Source organism: Falco naumanni, chromosome 13 (genome assembly GCF_017639655.2).
Source record: "Falco naumanni isolate bFalNau1 chromosome 13, bFalNau1.pat, whole genome shotgun sequence".
Lineage (NCBI taxonomy): Eukaryota > Metazoa > Chordata > Aves > Falconiformes > Falconidae > Falco > Falco naumanni.
In genome coordinates, this window is record NC_054066.1 from 30,422,810 (window position 1) to 30,439,962 (window position 17,153).

A 17,153-nucleotide genomic window follows, 5' to 3' on the forward strand; every position below is an offset into this window, starting at 1 on the left:
AGGCTTCAGTGCCGAGGCTAAGAGAATAGGGAAGCTAAAGAATTGTATGGGACAGAAGCCTGCAGACAGGCTGGAGTGCTTTGTTAAGTAGGGACATTTGGCAGTGTCTCTTGAAACCACTGCCCAGAAAGAGTTGTGGAAAATAAGAGGGGCACTAGCTAAACCTCTTTATAGCAAGAACTTACTAGGAGACCAGTGGATTGTGGTATGTAAGAGTGAGATACAGTCAGCAGTTTCACTGGGGCTGGCATACAGCTACTAATGCTGCAGGATACTTTGCATACCACTTTGCTTCAATTAGATCTTTTCTGCTCCATCTTTCCTTAACAGAGCTACTACTCTGTTCACTTTCCAAATAAAATAATGGAATTAGCTGGAACAACTCTTGATGGGTCTATATGCAGCATTTGTTTCATTGTCTTACGTTGTACTTGCATTTAATATGATGATAAAACCCTCAATGCTTAGGTAACATTACCCTTCTTGTTACTAGTGGCTGAAATAGCAAGAAACAAGTGCATCTCACCTGGCTGTAAAAAAATCTTTAAAAATCTGAAATCTCAGCTTAAACTTTCAGAAGTGTTCATTTTCCCAGCAAAGCTATGGGTCTGAAAACATGCACAAACATAATCACTTCTGAAATTTTAGTTTTATTGAGGACTGGATCTTGTCATTTTTCATTGTGGTGGAGAGCCCATCCTGTATCAAAAACAGTGCTGCCTGTAGAACAGTAAGACTTCAGGAGAGAAGTGCTTTCAAGTCACCCTGTATTTACCCACAAGGTATAAAATGTACCCCAAAGGGAAGGGGAGTTCCTGTCACAGAACTCTTTGCAAGTTACACTAATGGAGTTTCTTTGGATATACGTCTGAACATATAGGCCGTATGAAAAGCTACAGCTTGCTTTCATGCGCAATAAACAGTTCCCTTGAGTTGTCATGTATGTCACAGAAAATGTATTTTGGATTAAGAAATTTAAAGTGCTGAAGCTGCTAAGTGGCAGAACCAGGCCTCGTCCCTAGCGTAGCCCTAATCCAAGGCTGGTTTAAAACCCAGTCCAGTTAGTCAGTGGGAGAACAACAGATGATCAATTTGTGTACATAGCTGCTCTCAGAAACACAGGCGTTTCTAGAAAAATTAGTAGATGTGAATAGGAACTGCTTGTTCAAAGACTAAGCGTGCTTGAAAGGAGTATGTGAGTTAAAGCCGGCAGAAAGAAGATCAAGATCCAAGGAGGAGCCTGGAACCGAGGCAGAGCTGGAAGAGAGGAGATGAATCACCTGGGACAGTCAGGTGATGGATTCGCAGAACTGACAGGACCAAAGGAAACTCCTAAAAACTTCAGACATTGACTAATGGTTTGGTAAGCGTATATAAGCTGAGCTGCATGGTTCTCTGCCACTCACTGGGGTGGTGGCCCGGCTCTGAGTTGTGATAGAAGCAAGTACCCATGTCTGTGTAAATTTCTCCTTTAACAACAGCAATTGCTGGGGCTTATCCGTAGGAAAATAAACCCCTGTGCCGCAGGTTCCTCGTGCTGCGGCTTCTCTTCTCCCTCCTGGTGGTGCGGGGTCATGGACAGAAAGAACAACCCGACTGTTAAAGCCATCAGATGCAAAGGATTTAACCGCTCCAGCCACGCGGGTGCTTTTTGGTACGGAGGCAACGGGTGATAGTGGCTGGGCTGCGAGTGGGCAAAGGGCAGAGCGAAGGGCACCCTGCGCCGCAGCGAGCATTCCCGGCGTCCGGTGTCTAAACTGGGCTGAGATCCCGCCCAGCGCTCAGCACAGGGTTGGTGGGGCGCTGCTGCCACCTGGCGACCAAACGTGGGTACTGCACCAGCACGGTTGGTGGACCCCTGCTGCTGTTACCGGGCGGCCAAAAATCGGTGCTGCAGCCCTGGCGACGCGCATGCGCGGTGGCGCCTCCCCAGTCGGCGCTGCCAGCCGCCGTTAATAGCATCGCGATCCCGCGCTGCCTGCGGGGTGGTGCCGCGGCGCCCGCTGCTGCCTCCCGGTAAGCAGCCGCCGCTGCCATCCCCCGAGCACGCTGCCAGAGCGCGGTCGGCACGGGAGTACGGAACTGCAGCGCCGGGACAAACGCAGCCCGCGGGTGCGCGCTGCTGCAACGGCCCCGCCCCTGGCGACAAGCCCCCCACCTGGGGACCGCGGCGTGCAGAGCGGCTGCGCCCCTCCACGGTTTCAATTCCCCCTCGCTCGGGAACGCCACTGTTCCGCCCGTGCGCTGCACCCCTTGGCGCCGGGCCGCTTCCGCGCCTGCGCGGCTCGAGCTCCCACACGCAGACGCCAGGCCAGTTCCGCGCATGCGCTGCCCGTCCGGTGCCAATAACGCTACTGCGCCTGCGCGAATCTCGAATGCGTCACGCACACGCCAATCTAGAAGCCGTACCCGAGGCGTCAGGCCATTTATGCGCATGCGCTGTCCCGATTCTTGCTAGTAACGCCACTGCGCCTGCGCCAACACCCCCTGGGGGGTGAAGGCAGTGACAGCGGGCTTGAAGAGAGGGACTTGGGGGGTACCGGTGGGGCTTGAAGAGAGGGACTTGGGGGTACCGGTGGGTCAAAAAATGGACACAAGCCAGCAACCTGTGCTCGCAGGCCAGAAAGCCGACCATATCCTGGCCTGCATCCAACGAAGCATGACCAGCAGGTCGAGGGAAGTGATTCTGCACCTCTGCTCTCGTGAGACCCACCTGGAGTACCGCATCCGGCTCCTGAGTCCTTGGTAAAGCAGGTCAAGGAGAGCCACAAAAATGATCAGAGGGCTGGAGCACCTCTCCTAAGACAGGCTGAGAGAACTGGGGTTGTTCAGCCCAGAGAAGAGGCTCTGCGGAGACCTTATTGTGGCATTTCAGTACTTAAAGAGGCCTTTTAAGAAAGATGGGGACAAACATTTTAGTGCGGCCTGTAGCAATAGGACAAGGCTTAGTGGTTTTAAACTGAAAGAGGGTAGATTCAGACTAGATAGAGAGAAGAAATTTTTTATGATGAGGGTGGTGAAACACTAAGAGAGGTTGCCCAGAAAGGTGGCAGATGCTCCGTGCCTGGGAACATTCAAGGTCAGGTTGGACAGGGCTGTAAGCAACCTGATCTAGTTGAAGATGCCCCTGCTTCCTGCAGGGGGGCTGGACTAGGGGGCCTTTAAAGGTCCCTTCCAACACAAACTATTCTGTGATTCTGTAAACTACCACTGTCATTCCAGCCACTGTGTATTTATATATACTTGAGGAAGTCGAGGTCCTTTGTTGGAGGAAAAATGCTAGATCAATGCTGCTGTAGGCTGTACACCTCAGCTTTGTCCACTGTATAGCCCAAACCAGGACTGCAAGTGCAGTCAGCTGATAGATGCTAGACAATAAAAGTTTAATATTATTAAGATTATGCCTGACAGTTCAAAGGAGCTTTTTAGGACAGGAGACCCTGACCTTTAGAAGGCTGAAACGATGGAGATTGTCTATTGTGATTACTCAGAACTGGGACGTACGGAACCTGAAGCAATCATCCATGAAAGAAGAAGCAGAATAGTGAAGTGATCAAGATACGGAACAATTTGTGAAACAGACTGTCAAGATAGGAACTGATAGAAGACTTATTGTGGAATCAAGAGATTATGTAATGTTTAGGTAGATACTATAAATAAGTAACTGAAAATCTTGTAAGCTTGTCACTCTCTGCGGAGGTGACCCAACGCTGCTGGACCGATTAAAACTGCAAACCTACAGTAACCCATGAGAGTTCGAGTCTCTTCTTTTACATCCTTCACAACTGAAATTTTACTGTGAAGGTTCTGAATTGCCTTGAAATTCTCAAGAGCTTTTCTCCAAAACATCCCTTCCAGAGATACTGATATTCAGGTCCTGGACTGAACACCGTACCTGAGGTTGTTTTACAGCAGGGCAGCAAAGTTTTGTAGAACAAGTGAGGCTGAGAGACTGCCCAGACACATTCTCCCACACCCACGTGGCAGCACCTTCAGAAAACACTTTTCTATTCATTCCTGATAGTTCTAAACATCTCTAACAAAATTTCACCAATGTCCTCCCTCCTGAAGCAGTGCTGCTGTTACCACAGATAGTAATGCAAAGATGTTCAAAGGAAATGGTCTGAAACACTTGGAAGCTAAAGGTCACAATAAGCAGGAAAAGAAAATACCATGTACATGAGACTGCTGGAAACTTTTTGCTGGTGCAAAGTGGAAATTGCCAGCTACCTGCAGGAGACAGTAATCTTTCATTAAAAGGCCTGAATCTACATAAATAAAGCAGTCATACCAGCAGTTGGATTTTCAAATCTTTGAATAAGATAGACAATAAGCAACTCATTGTCATGGGTGACAATACCAGCAAATATTGTCCTAAAAGAGAGATGAATTTCCCCTCTTCCTCACAGGCAGTCATGTGGAAAGCCATCATCACATACCGATGTTGACAATAACTGTTCTATGCAGAGTACTTTAGTGGACATAAAAATGGGAAGAAGGCGGAATTAAGTCTACTGGGAGGGAACTAACTGCTGCTGTAGGAAATACAAAAAGTTATCACAGAAACAGAGTGGAGAAAGTAACTGAGAGGGTCAGCTGGCAGGGTAAGAAAACCCTTAATACAATAAACAACAGTGGTCCTATGTATGAAAACAAGCTGTGTTCAAAAATAAAGTTCTAAACTTACCACACACACCCCCCCCAACCCTCCAAAATCCCCCAAAAGACAAAGGTAGTTAGTATTTTAACCTTGAATATGAAAAGGATATGGATATTAGATGTCAGTCCTCCCTGACACTCGCTAGCATTCATACACACCCTCCCCTGGAAGATTTCAGTGCATCAAGCTCACATGCTACATTACACCTTTGAATGTCCGTGCAAACCTATCGCAGATGTTAACTGCGGACCTGATGAGAATGGAGATGCGCAAAAGTCCAAGTGCCTAACAATGGCCCCCATAAATTTCCCTAGTGACACCCACCCTTGGACCCTTGCTACCCACAGCACTCCCCTTTGAATCTTTCACTGCGGTGGTAGCCCAGCTCTGAGTCGTGACTAAAGCAAGCCCAGTGGTAACCACGTCTGCGTGCATTTTTTCTTTACCAGTCAATACTGCTATAGTTGCCATTTAAATAACTGACTGAACATCAAGTGTTACTAACAGAAACTGATAATAATAGAGTTTCACAAAGATGGGTGTACACTTCCAATCTAACTTGCCACACGTGTGGTGGAAATCAAACTAGCCATGTACTTTTTCCAGACAGCAGAAGAAATTGCTTGCTGCATGCAATACAATTTGATCGCTTTCAAAATGCATCTCCTGGATGAGACTGTTTGCTCCCTGCAAGTTTCTCTTCCTCTCCATTGATAACATAAGGAGCGAGAGCAACCGGTTCAGACTGAGTAATCCCAGTGCAGACTGTCAACACACGTAAGGCAGGAGGCCTACATGTGGTAACAGAGATTTAGATACAGAAAAGCGGGGTTTGACCCCAGACATTACATTCGTAACGCCACAGCCTCTGAATACAGAAAGGCTGCTAAGTGACACCAACAGTAAGAACGCTATCACCACACTTCTGTGACAACAGGAGAAGCTCTTGTACCTACCCACTGTTCAGCTCTTGGCTTAGTTTAGCCTTTCAGCTTTTAAGAACAGAAAAGTTAAATCTGAGTTACAACAAATCAGCAAATTTAGTTCATGCCATTACCCAGAACTACACTATCTCCCAGAACAGATAATAAGGACTTCATGTTTTAGAAAGACAAAGTTGGGACAGTATTACCGTTAGACTGCAACGCTACCAGAATTGTTCCCGGTTTGTATTGAAGTAGAACAGTAAGCCATAACATGTAAAAAAATACAGAGGAGAGGTTTATGTAGCCAAGGACCACTTACTCCAACTTGTAACTGATAAATCAACTGAAATCTATTATATGGGTATGCATTAACACACACAAAGCAAACATAGTAAGATGAAAGTTTAGGCTTAAAGGGTCAAGTCAGCGGAGCCTTCCCTGGAGAGAGGCTCTTTCCTCTAACCAGCCCATCCCATTTGTCAGCCTCCTAGGATTTAAAGATGTAACCAAAGTCAAGTTTTGCCAGAGCAGCTGCTTGATTTCTAGTAGGAAAAACCTATTCACTCAGCAGTTTTGCTCCTGAAATGCATCAATGAGTCCTTGTCCCAATTTCAGACGGACTAGGCAAAGACTTGCCTCACAAAAGTACAGAATATGACATATATATATACACACACACAGGAGCTTGTCTGATCTGCCAGTTTAATAGATTTGTGTCCTGTAAACTCTTCAGGAGTTTTTTGTGTTCAGTTCAGTGTTTAAAACGCTGTGAATTCAGCCGTCCCTTGTTCCCACGAATCTCATAGCAGGCATATGGTGATGGAAAGACTGAGAGCATCCATCCAAGAATGGCAGAATAGCATCTTACCGCGTCTCTCTGCTTCCGGAGTCACACGATTGGCAGCTTTATCCAAGCGTTGTTTAAACAGCTTGTGCTCTATGTACTGCTGCTGCTCTCCTGTTACATCCATGGCATCGATGCTCAAATCTGAAAGCAGTGATCAAGCAAAACGGTTGATCAACACACATTTGTTATGGTCTGTAGCAAGCTGAGGAAGTGAAAAGACACAATCTTTCGACCAGCAGGGTAAAAACGTGCCAAACCGGGAGAGCATGTACAGCTAGGGTCAAGTGACCGACAGGGAATAAAACACATGGTGCAGCACACTAAACGGCCCTCCCAGGTACGGGGTTTGGTTTGGTGTTCAAGAAGGACAGTTTCCAACTTCCAAGAAAGTGTTACCCTGAAAGGTAGACGCGCTTAAGGCAAAAAGCCAAAAGCAAACCCCTCAAAGCCCAGAACCATTTTCAGGAACACAGGAGTTAAGCCTAAAAGTGGTTGAAAACTGCCTCCTACCTCTTCCCCTACCACCTTTCGCCCTCCAACATCAGCACATTTCCTTGTGATCCCTTTTCACAAAAAACATTGAGGTTTGTCATATGGGCTTGGTGCCAAAGCACCACGATGCACTTGCTGGCTACATGCTCTCTTAGAAGGCTCATAGCTTCTTCGCACACAACAGCCGAGGCTTCCAGTCTCTCCGGCCTTCCCACGCCCTGTGAAACACGAGGAAGGCAAACACCGGTAACGTCTCGCAGGGGTCAGGAGGAAGTCAGGATGCACTCCATTCGGAGCCCAACGCGTTACCCAAAGGAATAACCCCAGCAGAACAAGAGGCAGGAACGGTCGGCAGACAGGCAGACAACATGCACGGCAGCGATACCCACGTCAGACTTGCAGGGCGCTTCCAGTCAGCCCGCTGCCGCGGCTCGGGCCGGCGGCTGGGGGAAAGACAAAGCCCCGCGCAGAGCTGCGGCGGCTGCCCGGGCAGCCCAGAGGCGGCGGGGGGGGGGCGGCAGGTCGCCGCGGGCCGACCCCTCCCTCTCCCGGGCCCCGCCAGGCCGCCACAAGTGGCGAGCACCGGGGCCGCCCCGCCGCCGCTCCTCGCCTCCGCGCTGAGGTAGCGGCGCAGCCCCGAGAGACAAAAAAAAAAAAAAAAAAAGCAGCCCAAAATAGGCAGCACCGTGAGGAGCCCGCTGACCGCCGTCGCTGCGGGGGAGGCGAGAACGGCCGGCAGCCCCGCCGGTCCCGGGCCGGGCCGCCCGCCTCAGCCCGCCCGCCGCCGGCACCAGGCGCTCCCCGCCGCGGCCGAGCGCCGGCCCGCCACATCCCCCCCCCCCCCCGCCCCTCGGCCGCTGCCCGCCGGCCCCCGCCCGCCCGGCCGCCCTCAGGCCGAGCGCTCACCCAGCGCGCCGCCGCACGTCCCGGCCCGAAAGTCTTCCAGGCTCCCGGGTAAGCCCCGCACCGCCACAGCCACTCCAGCGCGCCGCGCGGACCGGAAATGAGCCCACTTTCCGGGGCCGGGCCGGGACCGGCGGGCGTGGGCGGGGCCGGCGGGCGTGGGCGGAGCCGGCCGAGGAGGGGCTGGCGCTCCCCTTCTGCGTCGGGGCGGGAAGGGGCTCGGTGCCGCCGCGGGCTCCTCTGAGCTCGCCCCCGTGTCTCTGTGGGGTTGGTGGAGCGCTTCTGCCATCTGGCGAGAAAAAATTGCGTAATGCAGCCGGCCCTGTTGGTGGAGCGCTGCTGCCATCTAGCGAAATATATTTGGGTACTGCAGCCGGCCCTGTTGGTGGAGCGCTGCTGCCATCTAGCGAAATATATTTGGGTACTGCAGCCGGCCCTGTTGGTGGAGCGCTGCTGCCATCTAGCGAAATATATTTGGGTACTGCAGCCGGCCCTGTTGGTGGACCGCTGCTGCCATCTAGCGAAATATATTTGGGTACTGCAGCCGACCGGTTGGTGGAGCGCTGCTGCCATCTAGCGAAATATATTTGGGTACTGCAGCCGGCCCTGTTGGTGGAGCGCTGCTGCCATCTAGCGAAATGTAATTGGGTACTGCAGCCGGCCCTGTTGGTGGAGCGCTGCTGCCATCTAGCGAAATGTAATTGGGTACTGCAGCCGCCCGGTTGGTGGAGCGCTGCTGCCATCTAGCGAAATGTAATTGGGTACTGCAGCCGCCCGGTTGGTGGAGCGCTGCTGCCATCTAGCGAAATATATTTGGGTACTGCAGCCGGCCCTGTTGGTGGAGCGCTGCTGCCATCTAGCGAAATGTAATTGGGTACTGCAGCCGGCCCTGTTGGTGGAGCGCTGCTGCCATCTAGCGAAATATATTTGGGTACTGCAGCCGCCCGGTTGGTGGAGCGCTGCTGCCATCTAGCGAAATATATTTGGGTACTGCAGCCGGCCCTGTTGGTGGAGCGCTGCTGCCATCTAGCGAAATATATTTGGGTACTGCAGCCGGCCCTGTTGGTGGAGCGCTGCTGCCATCTAGCGAAATGTAATTGGGTACTGCAGCCGGCCCTGTTGGTGGAGCGCTGCTGCCATCTAGCGAAATGTAATTGGGTACTGCAGCCGGCCCTGTTGGTGGAGCGCTGCTGCCATCTAGCGAAATATATTTGGGTACTGCAGCCGGCCCTGTTGGTGGAGCGCTGCTGCCATCTAGCGAAATATATTTGGGTACTGCAGCCGGCCCTGTTGGTGGAGCGCTGCTGCCATCTAGCGAAATATATTTGGGTACTGCAGCCGGCCCTGTTGGTGGAGCGCTGCTGCCATCTAGCGAAATATATTTGGGTACTGCAGCCGGCCCTGTTGGTGGAGCGCTGCTGCCATCTAGCGAAATATATTTGGGTACTGCAGCCGGCCCGGTTGGTGGAGCGCTGCTGCCATCTAGCGAAATATATTTGGGTACTGCAGCCGGCGCTGTTGGTGGAGCGCTGCTGCCATCTAGCGAAATGTAATTGGGTACTGCAGCCGGCCCTGTTGGTGGAGCGCTGCTGCCATCTAGCGAAATATATTTGGGTACTGCAGCCGGCCCTGTTGGTGGAGCGCTGCTGCCATCTAGCGAAATATATTTGGGTACTGCAGCCGGCCCGGTTGGTGGAGCGCTGCTGCCATCTAGCGAAATATATTTGGGTACTGCAGCCGGCGCTGTTGGTGGAGCGCTGCTGCCATCTAGCGAAATGTAATTGGGTACTGCAGCCGGCCCTGTTGGTGGAGCGCTGCTGCCATCTAGCGAAATATATTTGGGTACTGCAGCCGCCCGGTTGGTGGAGCGCTGCTGCCATCTAGCGAAATATATTTGGGTACTGCAGCCGGCCCTGTTGGTGGAGCGCTGCTGCCATCTAGCGAAATATATTTGGGTACTGCAGCCGGCCCTGTTGGTGGAGCGCTGCTGCCATCTAGCGAAATGTAATTGGGTACTGCAGCCGGCCCTGTTGGTGGAGCGCTGCTGCCATCTAGCGAAATGTAATTGGGTACTGCAGCCGGCCCTGTTGGTGGAGCGCTGCTGCCATCTAGCGAAATATATTTGGGTACTGCAGCCGGCCCTGTTGGTGGAGCGCTGCTGCCATCTAGCGAAATATATTTGGGTACTGCAGCCGGCCCTTTTGGTGGAGCGCTGCTGCCATCTAGCGAAATATATTTGGGTACTGCAGCCGGCCCTGTTGGTGGAGCGCTGCTGCCATCTAGCGAAATATATTTGGGTACTGCAGCCGGCCCGGTTGGTGGAGCGCTGCTGCCATCTAGCGAAATATATTTGGGTACTGCAGCCGGCGCTGTTGGTGGAGCGCTGCTGCCATCTAGCGAAATGTAATTGGGTACTGCAGCCGGCCCTGTTGGTGGAGCGCTGCTGCCATCTAGCGAAATATATTTGGGTACTGCAGCCGGCCCTGTTGGTGGAGCGCTGCTGCCATCTAGCGAAATATATTTGGGTACTGCAGCCGGCCCGGTTGGTGGAGCGCTGCTGCCATCTAGCGAAATATATTTGGGTACTGCAGCCGGCCCTGTTGGTGGAGCGCTGCTGCCATCTAGCGAAATGTAATTGGGTACTGCAGCCGGCCCTGTTGGTGGAGCGCTGCTGCCATCTAGCGAAATGTAATTGGGTACTGCAGCCGGCCCTGTTGGTGGAGCGCTGCTGCCATCTAGCGAAATGTAATTGGGTACTGCAGCCGGCCCTGTTGGTGGAGCGCTGCTGCCATCTAGCGAAATGTAATTGGGTACTGCAGCCGGCCCTGTTGGTGGAGCGCTGCTGCCATCTAGCGAAATGTAATTGGGTACTGCAGCCGGCCCTGTTGGTGGAGCGCTGCTGCCATCTAGCGAAATATATTTGGGTATTGCAGCCGGCCCTGTTGGTGGAGCGCTGCTGCCATCTAGCGAAATATATTTGGGTACTGCAGCCGGCCCTGTTGGTGGAGCGCTGCTGCCATCTAGCGAAATATATTTGGGTACTGCAGCCGGCCCTGTTGGTGGAGCGCTGCTGCCATCTAGCGAAATATATTTGGGTACTGCAGCCGGCCCTGTTGGTGGAGCGCTGCTGCCATCTAGCGAAATATATTTGGGTACTGCAGCCGGCGCTGTTGGTGGAGCGCTGCTGCCATCTAGCGAAATGTAATTGGGTACTGCAGCCGGCCCTGTTGGTGGAGCGCTGCTGCCATCTAGCGAAATGTAATTGGGTACTGCAGCCGGCCCTGTTGGTGGAGCGCTGCTGCCATCTAGCGAAATGTAATTGGGTACTGCAGCCGGCCCTGTTGGTGGAGCGCTGCTGCCATCTAGCGAAATATATTTGGGTACTGCAGCCGGCCCTGTTGGTGGAGCGCTGCTGCCATCTAGCGAAATATATTTGGGTACTGCAGCCGGCCCTGTTGGTGGAGCGCTGCTGCCATCTAGCGAAATATATTTGGGTACTGCAGCCGGCGCTGTTGGTGGAGCGCTGCTGCCATCTAGCGAAATGCAATTGGGTACTGCAGCCGCCCGGTTGGTGGAGCGCTGCTGCCATCTAGCGAAATCTAATTGGGTACTGCAGCCGCCCGGTTGGTGGAGCTCTTTTCTGCTATTTTGTGACTCGTGTTGGAAGTGCCTGGCACCAGGTTCTAATATTAAGGCAGAAAGCCCGAGGGCCTCGTACCTCTGGGTGGCACATGCTGTGTCACACCAGCTATGGTGCCTTCCCGCTTTACAAATGCAATCAGTTTTGGCAAGTTTACACAACTAGTGCTTTATCAGGAAGGTGTCTTTGGGTTTCAGCTTACCCCTTTCTACTTTTCATATGCCTACATCGCAAGAAAAAGAAAGGGTTTTGCTTCTCAGGTTTGCTCCAGTTACTTGGCAATTCAGGCATGACCACAGCAGAGCTGTTTTCCTACAGGTTTTTTTGTTTCCAGAACCCTCCCTCCCCTCCCTAGAGAGGGCTATGTGCAGGGCAAAGCGGACACTATGAGTAGGGACAACTGAGTAAAGTTACCAAAGGGCACGTGGTGCCTTCCTTGAAGCAAGGGACCGATTTCAGTTTTTCTATGCTTGGATGACTTTTGCAGCTCAGAGTTTGGTTAAATCTACTCGTGGGGCAGCACCCGAACATCTGTCCAGTGATTTCATACTGGACAACAGCAGCCACACCAAGACAAAAGTCTCCTCGGGGACAGACATGATAGCAAACTTCGTGTGGGCTGAACTCACCTTTTGCTTGCAACTGGCACCTTATTTTGCAAAGGAATCTTTGAAACCCTCTTTCTTTGAGACAAGGGACTGTAAGGGCCAAGGGCCAAAGCAGCCACGCTGCAGCCTGGAGCCTGATGGTGGCTTCTCAGGTTCCAACAATGGCTGTGGAGCACAGCTCTTGTGTCACCAAGCAGAGCGCCTGACACCCTGAAGTGCCTCGGTGCCCTGGGGGTGTGAAGCCTCTGTCTGGGGATCAGGCAGCCTCCCACCACAGGTCTTGCTGAGCTAAAATGACTCTGCAGAGGCTGTAAAATTGTCTTGGAGTGCTGTGCTGCTTAAGATGAAAGTGCTTCCGATAGCTCAAGCTAGCCCACCCTCTCAGCTCTTACAAGCTGTACCTCCATATGCAATGGGAAGAAGTATTTAACGCAGTAACTCCAACTCTCGGCTTGGCACCCAAACCTGTAGATCAAACAGTCCATTTAGAAGTCTCCTTCCTCCCCTCCAAAGCCGGTCGTGCTTCCCTCCCTGGGCGAGGGCCCTACTTGTCTCGCATATCCAGCAAGCAGCCTCTCCAGTGCAGTTTCCACAGGCACATCTTCCTGGTCTGGCAGGCCAATGTAGGTATCTAGCGTCTGATCGTCGATACTGGGATCAATCGCACAGAAAGCTGTCTTCAGATCATCTGCCTTCCCCTCTCTGTTCCAAAACAACACAGTTGTTACCGAAATCTCGGAATGAAGAACTTATCAACACCAATGTGATGTAGATAAGCAGACACTTCTTTATTGACGGCCGGGTGCGTGAGCGAGTCCTCTCACGATCAACGCACGCCAGGTCTCAAAATCAGACACCATATATAAAACTTATTCATACATATTCATTAAGTATTCATACATAACCATGATATTTCCCGTAAATCATTAACATATTCTCCTCCTATATCCGATTCTGCGCAGTAGAGCTTAGAAAGATCCAGAAATGGGTCTGGGGTACGATTTGGGTAGGTGGTATATGAGTTGGTGGTCATGATCTCCCCCTGCCGGAATTACCTTTTACTAAAGTTCACGGTTTCTTGGCAGGTAACTACAAGCTGTTCCAGTCGACTCTCCCCAGTTCCCATTAATCCTACATTCTGACATCTCAATATACATTCTATATACAGAAGACTAGTTAGATACAAAAAACCCTTTCAAACCCTAAATTATTACTTAAGCTTCAACAATGATTCCAACCCATTCTTCTGGCCTTAGTACAAAACGTACAAAGGGTCTCACAACTACTTTTACTAAATAATCATAACTTTCTTCAACATATATTTTTATCCTCCTATATTTCTATTCTATAAAATAACTCTATAAAATAAGATAATCAAACCAATAAAATCAACTGATCTCAGCTCTTTAACAAATTGACAACACAGTCACCATTACGTTGTGGTATGTGAAAAGAACATTTACTTACTTGTGTCACAGTGAGAATCCACGTTGCCCGAAATGCAGAGCAGAGATGTCTTTTGATACAGTCATCTCTGCCTCTACTAGGATCCCGTTGTTAAATACATGTGCAATAAAGACTGGTGAATGCTAAACTTCAAACTGAACGGAAGTTAAGAAATCTTAGATTCATGATAACCTGGGAATACCTTAATTTCACTCTATTGTGCATTGATATCCCTTATTACAGAACTGTACCTCTTGCTAATTCAGTGTCCACGTTGGACAGGATTTCACTTCACAGGCACCTGCCCACCTCTGGCGTTCTCCTTGGTGCTCGGTGTGGCACCAGACTTTTTTTTAAATGCAGTAATTGCCTCTTGTTTTGAGGTGGAATTATTTCTCAGATTTGCTCTTCCCACTCCTCAGAACCAGTCTCTGAAGATGTACAGGATTTTACTGCTATTTTTGGAGAGCTGAGGAGTGTGGATAACTGGCTAGCTGAAAAAGTTCACATAAACATAGTCTAGCTGGCTGGACAAAAATGCACATCGCTCTCAGCTTATCTGAAGTAAAGCAAAAATACACCGTCTTTGGCTGTTCTTGTTACACAGCAACAGGAAGATTTCGGTGGGAAAAGAATGTTGCAGGTGGGAACAGATAACTACAGAAGAGAAACTAGGGGTGGGCTTGATATTTAGGCAACTAACCAATAATGAGCTTAACTTCTGTAATATGTATGAGCTAAATATAACAAGGCATAAAAGGTGACTGTAAGGTACAATAAACGAAGTCTGCTGATCACTCATATTGAGTGACTGTGTCTTCCCTCCGTCGCGACAGAGGAGCACTGTACTGAAGGGGATTATTGGTACAACTGATCTCTGCTCGCTGTCTGCCATACCAAAGTTCTTTGGGTTGGGGACTGCTGCTTGCAGTGTTCCGCCAGGTCTTGGCATTCACTGCAACAGGCACAGCTCTGTAGCGCAGGGAGCCCTGCGCTGGCCACGCACACTGCGTCCACTGCGGGGTTCCCTCTGCACGTGCGGTCCTGAGATACTGTCCCCATCAGCCCCTTCCCTCCATACTTACAGTAGATCTCCCAGCTTGTTCTTCAGCTGGCTCAGATACTCCTGCTTCTCCCTGACATCCTGGCTCCGGGGCTTGGCCACGAAAGCTTCAGCGCTCCCCTCCTCCTCCTGAAAGAAATTACAGCTGTGTTAGCACTGAACATGTGTTCCGGTCTGCATAGGAGCTGCCTCTCAATGTGCATGAAAATAACTCGGCTCTCCTAGAAATGGAATTTCCATGTGAAAAGTGGAAATAAAGAATATGGGAAAAACTCCCATCACCTCAAATAAGGACTCCTCTAAGGACTGTTATATACATCTTTTGTATACGACCTACGCACGGCAACATACGCTTCGTACCAGCTCCATTACATGCTCAAGTAGCAGATACCTCATACACTGCTTTCCATCACAGATTACGATTTTTTGATGACATTACTAAAGTTGGTCACCTATTAGTGTGATAGGTTATGCCAGTGCCTGAAATGATTTTCGATCTCAGACGTTGCACAGAAACGCCGCAGTTTTTCACTGCAATAAGCAATTGATATCTAAGTCGGTATACGTCACCGAGCGAGTGCTAGGAGTGAAAAGTTTACGTTTACCTCTTGCTCTTCGACAGCCAATAAATCCCGTAAACAAAACAACATCTTTAGCACACCGGTACCGAAGACACAGCGCAAACCCCCCCATTAATGTACTCCTGTATTTGTTCAATTTCAAAGTAGCCACTTCAACTGACAAAGACAGCCGATTTTCTACCTGTAACTCTACTCCTCATTATTATCCTGCTACAGAAAGAAACAAACCGCTAGCATTTCTACGTAACGACTTATTTTTCCAGAAAAGAATAAAAAGCCACAACCGACCAACCAAAAAAAAACCCCAAACAGAAAGAAAACAAACAAAAAAAAAACCCCACTCAAAAAAAAAAAAACCCAAAAAACCACTCACCTCCTACCTTCTGTGTCCCAGGATGAAAAGTTTCCTTCGGGTTCTTCCCAAATTTGTCATGACCCACAGGACTGAAATGCAAATGAAAAACTGCTTTAGAGGAGAGCAAGCATACACCTCGACTTAAACCATGAACTGGCTGTAGTTGGAACAAAACAAACAAACAAAAAAAAACCCACTCAAAAAAAAAAAAACCCAAAAAACAACTCACCTCCTACCTTCTGTGTCCCAGGATGAAAAGTTTCCTTCGGGTTCTTCCCAAATTTGTCATGACCCACAGGACTGAAATGCAAATGAAAAACTGCTTTAGAGGAGAGCAAGCATACACCTCGACTTAAACCATGAACTGGCTGTAGTTGGAACAAAACAAACAAAAAAAAAAAACCCCACTCAAAAAAAAAAAAAACCAAAAAACAACTCACCTCCTACCTTCTGTGTCCCAGGATGAAAAGTTTCCTTCGGGTTCTTCCCAAATTTGTCATGACCCACAGGACTGAAATGCAAATGAAATACTGCTTTAGAGGAGAGCAAGCATACACCTCGACATTAAACCATGAACTGGCTGTAGTCGGAATCGATTGCGAGAAGAATCGTTCAAAGAGCCTTGCTGACGTGGAATTTTTTGCGGGAGAGCCATTTATTTCCCACACGCCTAACCGCTGAGACTTCTTAAACTTCTTTTTGATTTTAAAAACAGAAACAACTAGGACCCTGCACGGAGATCACTTTTAAGCGTACCGTATTTACTATAGAAAGCACAGAACTTTATTCCCTCGTCCTTCGCTTCGGCTTTATACATAACTGTCGCGAGCGTTTTAGGAAGACTCAGTAACCTATCCTATTTCATAAGCTTCTCTTCCATCCCTTTGAAAACAACTCCAGGCACGTCAAATGAAAAACGAGCTGCTCGGCATCAGGCTCGTACCCCAAAGATCCACAAGCAAGATCAGCTGCCTCGCCCAACGGAAAGCCCTCACGTATAGCATTTCTTCCCAACTCGTGTTTCTACGTGACTGTCATTTTCGCCCATTTTTTTTCCCCTACCATGAATTTCCGGAGCTGCGCAGCACGCCACGGAGTGCCAAATGCAGTCTGTCTGAGGCACACCGAGCTGACACGGAGGTCACATCCGATGCGCCTTTCCACCATCGCTTACGCTAGGCCCCCACGCCGACAGGATCTCCTGTAGTTCCCTTCGAAAGCAATTAAAAGGCTGAGTTTCATTTAATTGACAAAAAAGCAGGTTTACCGTGCAGCTGAAATCCGTTGACATAGTCGGTACCGAAACTCACGCTGGCTGTGAACGGGCTGAAACGGCAAAGGACCATCAGCCAGGCCCGAGGGAAGGCTCAAAGGCTGTACAAGCTAAAGAATAGCCAGGGAAGGGATTTTAGTCCGAGCCCAAGCGGGCAAAAGGAGATGACGTTAGTCCTGCTGCCTGCAGGTGTGTGGGAAAATCACCCTGAGGTGGGGGGGAACTCGAGAAAATTGCGTCCTAACGGAAGCACGGTATTACGGAAAGCTTTTTTTAGGGGAGAACACAGCTATAGCCTCGAGGACGGTCGGCACGCACACAGCCTGTACCGCCACCGTTCCCTAAGCAGCGGCTCGGCG

The 17,153-nt window shown here is 50.0% G+C and overlaps 1 protein-coding gene and 2 long non-coding RNA genes across 5 annotated transcripts in view; 1 reads left to right on the plus strand and 2 right to left on the minus strand.

The window, feature by feature from the left end:
- Positions 1-3,745, plus strand: part of LOC121096997 — a 28,434-nt gene extending 24,689 nt beyond the window's left edge. The window contains exon 4 of the long non-coding RNA XR_005830735.1: positions 3,492-3,745. This is a non-coding gene — a long non-coding RNA (uncharacterized LOC121096997). The remainder of the gene's footprint in view (positions 1-3,491) is intronic.
- The window catches only part of GYG1 (glycogenin 1), a 34,864-nt gene extending 26,920 nt beyond the window's left edge, over positions 1-7,944 (minus strand). Inside the window, exons 1-3 of one of the 3 annotated variants that reach the window (XM_040613701.1) lie at positions 7,832-7,919; positions 6,944-7,143; positions 6,455-6,574 (exon numbers count right to left, since the gene is read on the minus strand). In XM_040613701.1, the coding sequence (XP_040469635.1) occupies positions 6,455-6,557 (103 nt within the window). In that variant the 5' untranslated portion in view covers positions 6,558-6,574; positions 6,944-7,143; positions 7,832-7,919. Of the gene's footprint in view, positions 1-6,454; positions 6,575-6,943; positions 7,217-7,831 lie in introns of those variants that run through there. The other 2 variants (XM_040613700.1, XM_040613698.1) reach the window with 2 other exon arrangements.
- Positions 7,945-12,528: 4,584 nt separating this feature from the next.
- Positions 12,529-14,846, minus strand: LOC121097062. Its single transcript, XR_005830759.1, has 2 exons — positions 14,608-14,846; positions 12,529-12,778 (listed from the first exon to the last, which is right to left on the minus strand). It is a non-coding gene; the product is annotated as an uncharacterized LOC121097062 (long non-coding RNA).
- Positions 14,847-17,153: the final 2,307 nt, after the last annotated feature.